General features: G+C 35.5%; 1 protein-coding gene across 1 annotated transcript in view; it reads left to right on the forward strand.

The window, feature by feature from the left end:
* Positions 1–4,374: 4,374 nt before the first annotated feature.
* CD226 (CD226 molecule) overlaps positions 4,375–14,690 on the forward strand; it is a 32,528-nt gene continuing 22,212 nt past the window's right edge. Inside the window, exons 1-2 of the mRNA XM_026841421.1 lie at positions 4,375–4,420; positions 4,714–5,046. Coding sequence (XP_026697222.1) covers positions 4,375–4,420; positions 4,714–5,046 — 379 coding nt within the window. The remainder of the gene's footprint in view (positions 4,421–4,713; positions 5,047–14,690) is intronic.

A 14,690-nucleotide genomic window follows, 5' to 3' on the forward strand; every position in this document is an offset into this window, starting at 1 on the left:
GCTGTTAGGATAATAGTCAGTTAGTGGTCCAATTTCAAAAATGTAAATAATTTTCCAGTTCCAGAAATGTAGAAATATAGTCCTTTATCTAAAGATTCCTGAATACATATCCTCTTGCAAAGATTGATTCTTTTTTTTTTAGGTCAAAGCACTTAATCTTAGGACTATAATTTATATAACATAGCCTCTTGGAGGCCAGTATGTTTAACAATAAAAAATGTTTGAGAACTTGAATATGTAGATTATATTTTCTTTACTTTTCTATATTTGGGAAAGCCTTTTATATTCTTTTTTTCACTGAAACTAAAGAACTTCTTGCACTGATCATCTTCCAGTTGGTTATGTTTTAGCTAAAGAAGTGGTACCTGGAGTGGTCTCCTTTTTAGCTATATTCTGCCTCACTGCACTGACATAGTCAAGGCCTTTTTTTCTGGTGGTAGCAGCAGTCTGCAAATACATTTGCAACTCTTTCTGCACTATTGCTACAGGCCTATCGGTTAAATCTTAAGTACTAATGAATCATTAAAAAGGGTATTAACATATTGTGCTGGCCTTATGTGTATGTCTTATTCTTCACAGTTTTATAGCAACTTTTATTAAAAAACCTTATTACAGAGATTATTGTGACATGCTTTGAAACAGCAGCATTCATTACGTATTATCTATGTATTGGAGTTTGGGAAATTAATGCCCCAGGAAATGCAATGACTCACCAAAAATGATAGGGTCACCAAAGGTCACCAAAAATGTATGTTCAAGTCATGATTAAAATCCAAGCTGTAAATCTCCATTGTGTTTGCTACACAATCTTTTTTGCTCTTTGTATTTCATTCTAGATTTCTTTTCCTTTTAAACCACATCCTACGTTTGTACACTCAGATGGGAAATTCCACTGTGCTGCTTTTGTTGTCAAACTGTAATTGGCATTTAGCCAACAATTACTTAAATATGACTTATTTGACTTTGTGAGCCTTCCTTTCCTTTGGTTTCGGGCTCAAAGGATGGAGAGAGAGTGGGATTACTGGGAAAGAAGAGCCAGGCTGTAGGGAATGGTGGGCAGAGAACCAGAGAGGAAGAGCCCAAGGAACTCCTCAAGTGATGGAGTGACTGTGAGATACGTTGCTGCTGCTGCTGTTGTCTCTTATCCACAGATGATCTGAGATACATGATTTTTCCAGCATTTCAGTGCTGGGGGGTAGGGAGAAACAGAGGTTAGAAGTAAAGGAGGTACGAGGAGAGGCTGGAAGAGAGCTGGCTGCATGATGGACCTTTCCTTATATTACCTGCTCCAATACCTCCACTACCCAGGAGGGTAGGGTGCAGATGGTGTGTATTTCTCTTTTTATAGCTTATATCTTCTCTAAAAATATAATGCTTTAAGTGTATACCTTCTCCCAAATTATAGCAATAGAGTCAACTTTCACAGTGCCTACAATTTCTGATATGTGACTTGCAGGCGTGTTGCCCAGGTGTCTAGAGGGGACTATATGACAGCCTTTAGAGGGAGATGCAGTAATGCTCTGGTTACAGGCTGCTTTTTTTATCAGGTGTGATAAGGGACTCTGTTCTTGGGCCAACTGACCTAGAATTCCCAATGTTTGTAGTAGCTCTCTGTTGTAGAGCAAATAAGTCTTTAGACATTAACATATAATATCATCGATACTTAGTCATCATGTAGGGTTGGACATTAATTTCTTAACTTCTGTTTTTCTCTCAATGCCAGATGAAGAGAAATGAGCATGAAATTCAGAGTGATAAAATTGTAATTTATACATATAAACAGATGAGTGAAGAATAATTTTCATTTAAGGGCATTTGTCTTCATTTTGGAACTTCCTGAGTATTTATCTTAGCTTTAATTAAAGAAAACAGATGTGTAAAAAGATTCATTTGTCCTAATAATAGTAAAAAAAATAACATATGTTTATCTTTTTCATTCCACTATATTTTGTGAAAAAACATTCATCTGTATACTACTATATATATACATAGTATGACTTAAAGAATAATATTTTAAGATAGAGAGATACTTTGCCTTTTTGCCTGTTTTGCAACTGCAATTTGAGAACAGCTAGCCACTGAGGTTAAAGATATAAGCATGGGAACCATCTAGATCCTGTCTAGTGGGTTTAAAGGCTGTGATGCCACACAGTATCCAGGAACCAGAGCCCTTCGACTCACAAGATCCTTTCTTTTCCAATACAAAATTTGCAGTTTAGTTTCTGAAGCTTCCCTTTTCCTACTTTTCTTATCACTAATATTTCTGTTTCTTGAGACAAGCTAAATGTAATTTTATCTTTTGAAGTCTTTGGAAAGATAACTTTGTGATACAAGTAAAACAAGACAGTCTCCGACTCAATTCTCTTCTATTTAAACTTTTACACTCAACATCAGATGGGCTGCTTACTATCTAGGTGTACTTTGTGAATCCTAATTTTAGTTTGGACAGGATAATTTCAGTTGCTCAATTAAACTATAAGTACTACTCAGAAAATATGATGTTGCTTAAAAGAAGCAGGTCGTGTTCTAAGACTTTGTTAGTCCTCAGAGCTTGTGCTGTTGTGGTTTCAGTATTTGAGGAAATTGTCAGAATATTCAAGTCACTGAAATAAAAACAATGATTGGACTAGATGATCTTCAAGGTCTTTTCCAACCTAGATGATTCTGTGACAAGACAAGGTCACTTGTAATTTTTATAAGGAATCTTTTTTTGTTAAGTGCCATTTGGAAGGCTAAACTCAGGTTTCTAGGAAAAGATTTTGCATGTAAGATTTGTCTGGTTTTAAGGAACTTTTGATCTGTGAGCATTGTGTCTGGTGAATTCAAATAATATAACTTCCTCATAAAACAAAAAGATTTCTGTTGAGGGGGAATAAATTACCTACAATGAATGCACTTACCTACATCTGTGAACATGATTTCTCAGATTAAAAAAAAAAAAAAAAAGTCATAGATAAAAATGAAAAATCACGAGGAAATTAAATTAAAATAAAAAAGCTTTATTGCCCTTTCACACAGAATCTCAGATCTCTTACCTTCCAAGGAAGGCCCTTCAGAAGAAGGAAATGAATAAAATACTTGAATCTTCAGTTAAAATTGTTCTAGATTACAGGAAAACAAGAATCATGTCAGTTTAAGAGATTGTGGAAAGTAACATTTATAATTTTTTTTTCCTAAATTTTGAGACTTACTTTATTATTGATATATTTATATAGGTATATTACCTTTTATTGTTTCCTAAGAGTAAATGCAGGCTCTCATTCAGGTAGTACATCCTCTTGGGTTAAAAAGTGGTATAGAGCACAATTTTTTAATCACTGATCGTTTGATGGATTCTGTGTTTATTGACAAGGTAGAGTAGAAATAACATTGTTGTAACCACAACAGTGTAGAATTAAAGATCTAACAAGTGGCAAAATGAAGTCACTGCAAACATTAAAAATGTTGCATCATCCTAAAACATGCGTAGCTGAATACAGATAAATATACACAGATTCTAAACACGTTGTTGCATTGTGAAAGGTGTTTTAAACAGATCTAAGTCCTGCTCAAGCTTGTGCAGGCTATTACTCACCTGAAATATTAATTTCTGTTGTCAGCTTTAGTTCAAATTACATTTGTATATACATTTGTGAATTTTAACTAGTTGATTCAAGCTTAGTTTTGACTTCAAATCAATCATATCGTTCCAATTTTAAGCAACTCCATAAAACTATGGTCTGCTGAGGTGCAAAAATGCTTGCAGTTGTCCTGAGAAAAATCCATAAAAAATGTGAGCGTGGCTTGTTTTGACAAATTTCAACATGAGTCACGAATACTCAGGATTCTTACACCTTCGAACAAGAATTTTCAAGCTGCATAATTTTGATCCCAAAATACTGTCTCATGACATGTTATCACAAATAAATTCTCAGACCTTAAGACATTGCTTTTTATAACTAGTCACAGAATTATGATCTCTAATATATAGGAACTGTCTTCTTTTTAGATTTTATACTCCCTGAATAATAGATAAATATTGAACTGCAGTGTTAGAAAAATTATTTTGGATACATGGCACAGAATTCTGTTTGTTTCTGATAATGAAACCTAAAGATCCCTGCTCCATTAGTCATCATATTATTCATGCATACACTAGAGATTCATTAGTAATGAAAACTTTACTCTGAGGTGGATTTTAATAGGAATTTAGGCTCTCTCTGATGCAACTGCACTGAGATCTCAAACTTGGTTTTACTTAGAATGTGAAAGTAAAATGCACACAATGGTTTTTGTATTTCTAAAGTAAAAACATCCTGTGAGAAGGGCACATGGTACACAGAATCTGAATAAAATCATGTTGCACTCTAGTGACTGATTCCAGTGTTCTTTGAGATGGACCATGCAGCTGTCCTTATTGTAGTTCTCCAACTTTGTGGAAGTAAGATTGTTTTCTTGTTCCTAGCTAACATCTTTGTTTCTCTTATCACATCATGACAGATATGATCACAATTCACAAGTGTGTTACTGTGTGGTTCAAACAACTCTTAACTGTTCAATAATATTCACAAATTAGAAGTAATAATTTCTAGGGTTTGGGATTTATTTTTTTTTTTTAGTGAACTTTTTCTTCAGTGTTTTGGTGGTTGTGCTGCCAAAGTTGTTTCTGAGTTTTTCTGTATTTCAATTTTCAATTATGTTAATTCTGAAACTGAATTTCTGTTTGTGCCTTAGCCAACGTGGAAGGAGAGTTTGTGGATTCAACTGTAAAACTTACTGAGAAGGTGAAACTGGAGTGCATATATCCAAAAAAAGCCATGATAATGCAGACATCCTGGATGAAACTTAATGTAACTCACAGAGAAAATATCGCTGTCTTGCATCCAATCTATGGCATACATATTGAAGACAAATACAGTGGCAGAATTTATTTTGAAAATGCTTCCAGGGAAGACAAGTCCTTATCCTTCACCAAGAGCACTTTGGAGGATGTTGGTCTTTACTTTTGCTCCATTGTAACTTACCCAGATGGAATTTGGGAAAAGGTAATAGAAATTATTCAGACAGGTAAGTTAATTTCTTGTTCTTTTTAAATGTCTGATATATGAAAAACAGAAATCCATGCCAATTTAGGGAGTATCTGGCATCATAATTTTCCTTTTTAATTATATAGCATGCAGAAATGGAGTAATTTTTTTGGAAAAAAACCTATTACTCTGGCAAAGTTAATTTTAAGGGAAGCAGGCAGTAAGAAGGGGAAATGGAGGAGACGGACAAAACTGACAACAGCAATGTATTACATAGCAGACTTCAGGTACTAATGGTCATTGCTACAGTGATATTTCCTTTGGGCCAAGGTTGTCATAGCATTTCAACAAGCTATAGGATCTCTTCAGAGGGTGAAATTGCAACTACCCATGAAATTACATAGATGAACCTTGTAACTACCCATGGAGGATACCATGTTTTTATCATTATGTTATATGGTAAAGGAATTCCTGGTCTGAAACTAGAATAGTTTTTATTCTGGAAGCCCTCCTGTACTTGCTTTTTCAGGAACAAAATAACTATTTAGGAATGGTGTTTCAACAAAAGTGAGGGAAGTACAGAATTTTAAATGCAGGAAAAAGACCTTTTCTTTAGAGGCTTTTTAAAAGATGACAAAGGGAAGAAGGAGAGAAAAAGATCCAGCTATGCCCATGCACTTTCTGTGTAGCTGTCCATGTACTTTCCAATGTCTCTGTAATTACCTGACCATTCATCCAATTCAGTTTCTTTTCCAGTTCTATGAATAAGAGGAGGAAGAACACTTTTCTAGCATTTTCCCATGCATGCCTATTCAGCATTTGTCAACTCTCAACTCTGATGCAAAGTATCATGCTTCTCTGATAGAAGTGCTTAAAAGATCATTATGTACATATGATAGAATAGGCTTCAAAAGATAAATAGTTGCTTGCTGGTTTGTTGATTTGATATTGTGAGTATAGAAAGAATCTGTTCCTCTTTCCCATTCTCCAGAGTGAAAATAGACCCCATTCAATATTTTATTGTATTTCCCAGCTAGGAAAGAATGGATTGAAAGGAAAAATATAGTTTCTGGCATTTGAAAGACCAGAAGATAAAAATAACAGTTCTTTTCCTAGCCTCGTACCTTCCGAGTCTTCATTTCAATCTTATTTTATCTATGCTTGTTCCTGCCTGCACCACTGAAGGCTTTTGAAACTTGATTTTAGCCAGCACATTTGTTGATGGCACTAATGAAATAGGAATCCCAATCAGTCTTTCTGCCTCTGTTAGCTTTTTGTTAGTAAACATTGCTGTTTATCAAATCAGAAATTAAGCCACGCACAAATTATTTCCCTGACTTTGGAAAAAAAATAAATTCTGTCTCCCCTAGATTGTTTAGTTAGATAAATTTAGAATTTACATTATTTTCCCATGTGGCACATAGGCATAGCCATACAATTCACAGTTATTTACATGTAGGAGGAATGTCCTGCTAGTGAAGGAGCTGAGTGGAGTCCCTCAGGGTAGGCTTGCAGTCCAGGTCAGTTCCTCAGCTGTGATTCTCTTAGTGGCATCTCTGAATGCTTGTTTCACTCTGGTGTCTTTTTTGTAATGTAAGGAATAATGTTACTAAAATAGTATCTCCCTATCTTCTTTTTCTCTGGTAGTCCATTTAGTGCACAGTATTATTCCTAGTGTAGGCATTAGAAACATACTTTTTTAGTTGCATTCATTGCTGTTTACAAAAAAAAAAACCAGGCAAACCAGATCTCTCATGTGGTTTAGTCCAACCTGAGTTGTGGCAGTGCTGAGCCCTTTTGCACATTGCGTTAAATCTTCTATAAAATCCTGAAAGTTAGATGCAGTAGAGATCTGCAAACCCATTTAGTCCTTTTCCTAATAAAGGCAATACCTATCTCAGCTATTTGTTCCTGAATGTATTGGCTAGGGCTAATCTGAAATGATGCAAGAAACAAGACAGTCACTTTACTGTAGGATGTTAACCTTCAGTCCAATGCCTTTATTAGGCAACCCACTTAGATTTCAGCACATTGTAAACCACACAAAGAGTGGATCAGTTATCAGAGGTATGTTTATTTTTAAATGATACTGTAGAATTCAGTATTCTCAGTATGTAGGATTTCTCTCTTGGTTTAAACATACTAAATCAGAAACCTAAACCAACAGTAAACCCCTCATTTTTCAAGTATACCAATTTAATCCTACTACAAAGAGAGATAATGTTGAATAGAAATTAATCCTTTTTCATGTAAAGAATCAAGGTTTCTGAGAACAATCCTGTTCAGATCCTGATAGATGTGTATAAACATGATCTTTATAAATACTGATCTGAAGAGAATGAAGTGTATCACCAGAGAAGATAAAATATTATGTCAATCTACAATGAGAATTAAATAGGTTATTAAAACCAGATTTTAGAGAAAGTATTTATTTATATAGTAGTTATAGTAGAATTATCAGTCAGGCTTTATCTTTGTTTACTAGCACCTTCATCACTAAATATTTTAAACTCCTTAGATGACATCTTGCTTTGATTAAATAAACAGTAAACTTCAAATTCACTTCCATGAAGCTGGTATTTTAGCTTGTTGCTGACACTAGATAAATAATTTTTCTTTGTCTTCCAACCTATAAAATTAGGACACTAATGTTCAGTCTTCAAAGTTTTTTTATTCTGCACCAGGGACAGATCTTTGCGAAAGGTGAGTGTTAGTCTCATAATTTCACTGTACACGGATCTTGTTCTATAGGATTAATATACACAAACAGGAATCTGATATTCACCAGAATAAAGAACTCTGTCTAACATACTAGAAAGGTAATTTAACAAGCAATTAAAACTTTTTCCAATTACACTGTTTTCTTGAGTTAGGATTTATAATTTATTGATTCTCAATAGACATTACTTTTCTAAAAGCATTTACCTACAGTACCCCAGACAAATAAACAACCCATTGCAAAATCCATTTCTTCTGTTTACAACAGTTAATCAACAAACATTTAATAGACTATTTTTATTTATTTTTTTTTTAATGGAATTGCATGATGTCTAATCATTTGCAATTTGTGGTTTTAGTTTTAAAGATTGGTTGGCTAAACTAACCTTGTATATGCCTTTAAATGGATGCAACTTTCTGGACTTATAATATTCAACATGAAACTTAAACTTTCCCTGCTAAATCAGCACAGATTAAGTTAAATTGATATTAAGATTTTTGTGTCAATAAAAACTGAATCCTGGTTTATAATTTAGTTTGTGCTACTAGGGCATTTATGTATACTGACCTGTTACTATGGGACCCAGTGACATTCTTGCACCAGTTTAAGTAGGGAAGTATACCATTGAGGAATCTGCAGCACATTCCTTAAAGAAAGCTGGCAACAGAATATAGATATAGAATATGTGACTGGCTTTCAGAATTTCCATTGAAAGGAAATAAATAGAAATAATGCCATATGGCATTACATCCATCATGGAGATTCTTAACTAACTTAAAGTATAAGGTAAAATGTTCTTCACATGGTGATCACATCTGCTGGATGCTACATAAATTTGGATAAAGTATCTTGGGTTAGCTTGCTTGCAAAACAATAAATGTTTTTGCTCTCAAACTGTTCAAAGTTGCTCTAGTGTTTAATTCCTGGTAATCAACAGAGTTCATAGGTCTGATTCTGCTTTCCGATGTGCTTTGTATAATTTTTTTAAAACTACAAATGCAAAGTGAATAAAATTGGTATGATTGTGATCTGTCAACATTTGTAATTTTTATAGTTTGAAGACTCATTGCTGATGCTTAATGAGTAAATATTTCAAGTAGTGTCTAATGGTTACAGTAGTGACCCTAAATCTAACAACTCAAGTGTTAACAAGACTCTGACACTGCAAGATCAAGCAGTTAAAAGTTTGGGGATCATCACCTGCTTTTTTAAACAAAAATACAGAAAGAAAATAAATAAGTCAAGTATTTGAAAAGCATTTACTCTTTAGAGTAAAGGTGTCTTTATAAATAAAAGGTCCACTGTTGTTAGAGTCTTTCATATGTGATTAAAGATGATATTGAGTGAATAAAAGTTCATAACAGATCTGCAGTGTATGAGGTGGCAAAATAATACTGGAGAAACTATTTAGGACTGCCCCTGGCTTAGTCTCTGGTCACAGAACAGCAGTTCACCCCACCGTGATCTGGGTAGGGTGAATGTGATTCTCAATAAGGGACAAAAGTTTAAAAAAAAAAAAAAAAAGAAAAAAGCTTAATCTTGGAAAAGCAATGGCTGAGCTGTCATAAGGACCTGAGATCTAAGGAGACAGAGAAGGTTATAGCTCTCATTACAGAGGTTTTTTCTTGGTGCACTATCTTAATTGCATCACTGGCTGACAGAAGACCCTAGAAATGGTGATAAATCACCACTTATATAATTTTTTAATTTAATTATTGTAGTAATTGATTTTTTTTTAGTAGATTTGGTCTTAGTTTAGTCCTGGGACTGTATCAGCATACATAATAAAAATGCTAGCATGTATTTTGTTCTTTTTGCATTAAATTTTGGTTAAAAATTTCTTATGACATCTATGAAACAGGTAAGAAAGAACACTTGCAGACTGCACAACATCATCCATGCTTTCTTTATTGGCAGTTACTAAAACAGACAGAGAAGCAATGATATGTAGTTTATTTTATTGGAAACTTCACATATTATGTAGGTACAGGATATTCTTAGAAGTAGATGCAGTGTTGAAATTCTGAACCATAATTGCGAAGAACTTGAGAATATGTTCTGCCACTGTTACACGTGAATATATTGGCAAAGAAGAGTCTAGTTTTCCCGCAGGAAGATTCTTGCCAGCTGGGTGAATCTGTTGCTTCTTTTTCCCTTAGTGTGAACATATATCCAACAGTTTTGAGAACTGAATTCAAGGGATTTTTTCCCTTAATGTTCTCACATTTTATGAGTCACAAATACTCCTGCACTAAGCAATCTAAACTCATACTGTCAGAGAAAACTCCCTGTACATTTTCTGATAAGATGTGAAGATTATGTAGAAATAGTTAGTAGTTTTATTTCTCCTTTCTTAATGAATAGTTTATGGATGAACTGTAGTTTCTTATATACAAGATTTATATGTATTTTGAAACATTTTTTTTCTCAGAAGTTTTAGTTCAGTTAAGTATTAAAATATTACTAGTTTGACTATGTTCTGAATAGAATGAGAAATATTCTTTTGATATTCGTAGTGACTTTTACATCCATAATGTGAATGATGCAAGCTGCATAATTGGTTGGGTTGGGATTTTTTTTTTTTTTTTCTGTTATATGATTGGAAATAATTTTTACTGTTTTTTTCTTAAATTCATGAGTACATTTGTGTTTCTGCAGATCAGTGACAATGGACCATTTGCTCAGGGGATATGTTTTGCTAGTAACTCTGAATAAGAATGGAAGTTCATTAATAGAGTATTTAAATGTCAGATATACCATGAAGTACTCCCATATTTTAAATAGAGTGATCAACCTCTTCTGTGATAGCAGAGAGCTTTTCTATTCTTAGCTAGTGTGATGATAACCATGCCACTCAGCCCTTACTTCTATATTAATGTTCTTCTGTCTGCCAAAAGCAGCACGTTGCATAGATTTTTTTCAAGTCCCTATTCACCTGAAATAGCTTGCTTTCTATTTATCTCTGTCTCAATTTAGAATGTGATTCATAGGTCTACAGTGAAACATTATCAGCCCTTTAAAGCACATGGAAGCAAGAACTAATCCTGAGGGATCTTCATTCTTCGACTCTCAGACTCAAAGCTCCCCAAAGCAAGAGCTATCTCTGTATTTTACACAGTGTCAACCACATTGTCAGCACCTAATTAGAAAGCGAGAGAATGGAGGCAAGTGAAGCTGCCTTTTTCACACCTCTGCTGTGATTATTGACCTGTTAAATGCTGCTTTTCTTACTTTTTATCTTTTGTGAGGAACTAAGGATTGGATGCCCCGTCAGTATAAAAGGCTAAGGAAAACCAAACCAGCACTGTTGGGAGTAGAGCAGATATGTCCTCTTCCGTTCTGAAGGAAAAGCTTAGATTAAAAGGAATTATAGAAGTGTGGAAAACTCAGGCTAGAAGAGACATTCCAAATTCATGTCATCCATCTCTGTTTTCTGAGGCAGGATAAGCATATCTGTATCATCCCTGACTGAGTCCCATGTTGGAAATACATGCATAATACTCTTATGTAGTCATTCTAGCACTTAACCAGCTTTACAAGGAGGTTTTTGTGGTTTTTTTTCCATTATATCTAACCTAAGCATCTCTTGTTTAATACTGACTTTTCACTGTAGTCCTTCCTTTGAAAAAAAAAAAAAAAAAAAAGGAGGGCTCTCATGTTGCCAGCCTTCAGTCATCCTTCTGTACAGTTCTTTTAACCTTTCTTCTTAGTTCATGAATCTAAATTTCAACATTCTTGTTCTCATCAGAATTTTCTCCAGTTTGTACACAACCTCATTAAAATAAGATACATAAAATGAAACACCATGTTCCATCTAAGGTCTTACCATTGCTAAATGAAGAAGAATAATACCTCATTTTTCTTGTATATGACTCTCAGTTGACATAGCTAAAAAATTGTCTTTTGGAAACAGACAATGTGATGACATTTTTCATTCTATTTGGCTAGCAATCAGAGCATCCAGATCCTTTTATTCAGCACTGGGGATTTTTTTTACTCTTTTTTTTTTTCTTCCACTTTTCTTCTTTGTACTCCTTACCATTTTGAATGTTCAGTTACTAAGAATAATAATGCTGTTATGTACTCTTAGTTACTTTGTTTGCATTAGAATATGCTATTCTAAGGAAAAAAAATGTAACATTCAGTACCATGAGGACTCCTGTGTTTTTATGAAAGATAAAATTAGAAGGGTTGTTTTATATGTTCCCTATAAACTTTGTTTTGATGAACATGCATTGCATGTCAGCTGGATATTAACTGAATTGTTGTTGTGTGATAATCTGGGGATGACTCTCACTTCTTATCTGTTTATCTGCTGGCCCAACCCTCTCTCTTGGGAGATTTGTGGCTTACCTGCTGCAGAGAGACTGCCAAGGCTTGTCCAGTCCTCAGACTTCTAACCCCTGTGCTTTTCCACATGTAAACCAAAGATGAGTCCAGGAGAGACCTGGAGCACATCAGGCAGGATTACATGGTGCTGGTGGCCAGGGACAGAGGAAGCTTGAGTGGTGTCTCCTTGATCCTGCTGAAGAAGGGCAAAGCCCTGGGAAGAGGGAGTGGATTCTGTGGGTCAAAACTCCGTTGCATGGCTGGTGTCAACAAAAAGGTGTTACCTTTTATTCACTATGGGCCTTTTTTGATGATCAAGGTCTGCTAGGAAGAGACAGGATCCACCTGAGTTTGTGGGGGAAAAGCATTCTTATTAACAGGCTGGTGAGGGGAGCTTTAACAGGAAAATGAGATGACAACCCACAAGGAAGTGAGGAAGTGGACTGGGCTGACGAGAAAATGTGGGATTATATAGACAGAAAACACCTTGAGAACTACAAATCAGGGCACAAGGGTGACTATTCCAGGTATGTCCACACAAATAAGGAAATGCTGAAGGGACCCATTGTGGGGAAGCTCTCACACCTTTTCTGTCATATCAGCATGACTAGATGACAATACAAAGTGTCTGTACACCAGTGAATACAGCATGGGTGACAAACAAGGATTTTGAGCTCTGTGTGCAGGGCTACAATCTCACTGGGATCACTGAGACATGGTGGGATGATGGTTCACGTGACTGGAGTGTTTCAATGGCTGGATAGAGTCTCTTTGGGAAAGACAGGTTGGAATAGCGGGGAAGGGGGGGTTGTCTTTTATGTGAGAGAGCAGTGTGAATGTGAGAAGTTCTGCCTAGGGACAGATTATGATCCAGCTGAGAGCTCATGGGTCAGGATTATCAAGCAGAATAATACAGGTGATGTTGTGGTGGGTGGTTGCTACTGCCTGCCTGGTCAGGGTGATCAGGCTTGATATAGATGAGGTCTCCATCAGAAAACTGGAAGAAACTTCACATTCTCTGGTCCCCATGGGAGAGTTCAACCACCTGGTATCCGTAGAGGAGTAACACAGCAGGGCAAATCAATCTGGTAGGCTTCTGGACTGCACTGATGATGACTTCCTCACTCAAGTGATGAAGTAGTTGAAGAGAGGAGGCACTCTGCTTGATCTCAGACTTGTAGAGAATAAAGAACTTGCTTGGGTTGTGAAGATCGGGCCGCATAGTAGACTTCATGATCTCAAGAGAAGGGGATAAAAGCAAAAAAAAAACAGGATCACAACCCTGGCTTTCAGAAGAGCAAACTTTGGCCTACTCAGACATCTTCTTGGAAGAATGACAAGGGTGATGGCAAAAAATTTTTTAAAGAAAACCTTCTCCAATGGTCCATCCAGACAAACAGGAAATGAAGTAAAAATGCCAGAAGGCCTGCATGGGTGAACAAGAAGCTCCTGAGTAGACTCAAACATAAGGAGCATTAGAAGTGATGGAAGCAGGGATAGTTGACCCAGAAGGAGCCTTAAAACACGGTCCAAGAGTGAATGGGTGCAATTTGTAAAGCTAAAACTGACCTGGAGTTGAATCTAATAGGTTATAAAAAGGTTTTTTGGGGGTAAGTATTCCCTTACCTCTATAAACCAAGAGTACTTCATCTTCTCAGCTACTGTTCCCTAATTCTATTCCACTGCAGCTACCACTAGCAAATTCAGCTTAATTCAAGTATGGTATTATCTCTGATATCAACCATAACTGTTATGAGACCCACTAGTTAAATCCAGATACAAGAGTTTTATAACTTTGATTTTTGTTTCTCAAAGTGTAAATGTGATAGATGAAATTTGGAGACAGTGGAATTTGAAATCATTACAGGATGCAATTGCGGGGGAAAATGGAAAGTGCACAGTGACAGCTCTGGAGATATTCAAAATTAGGGAGATAGTATTAATTTATCTAGGACAGACTGAATAATATTTTATTTGGGGAAATATAAGTTAGATGATGGTATGAACATACGTAGGTGAAAAGCAGAGGGTTATAGAAATTACAGATTCAGATAAACTTCCAAATACTCTAAAGTAAATCACAAAGAGTTGATTAATATTTAAGTTCTGAAATTTTCCCATCTGAAGAACCTCTTTCTGCTGCCTATATTTCTAATGATGAACATTTCTTTCAGCTGGCCTGTCAGACAGCAGTATAATTTATAGCTCAATAAGGACAAAAAGAAATGGAAAGGAAACATTTAGTAAAAAATACTGACGATATATTGATTTCTACCATTTTCTTACCTGGTACCAAGATGCATAACAAACTTATTATGAAATAAACTGTATCTTTCCTTCTTTTTCAATATATTTTCAGTCCATAAAACTATCCATTAAAAGTAATAACTAGAATCTGAGATGCAGGGCAGCAATTTCCTACAGTGCCTCCTCATGCTGGTGCTCATGGGAATTATAATGCTTCTGGGGCTGTGCAGCTTAAGTGTGTACCCTGTCCATTTCCTTGGCACCCTTGACTTTCCCTCTTGAGAAACACTGGTTCAAATAGTTGTCCTTAGGAACCAGTTTGACTTTACACACCCTTTCCTTTCCCTTCCCTTATCCCCTGCCTGTTTTCTTCTGTGTGGTTTAAAACA

This window comes from Athene cunicularia (assembly GCF_003259725.1).
Source record: "Athene cunicularia isolate RWA chromosome 2 unlocalized genomic scaffold, athCun1 chr2_part1, whole genome shotgun sequence".
NCBI lineage: Eukaryota > Metazoa > Chordata > Aves > Strigiformes > Strigidae > Athene > Athene cunicularia.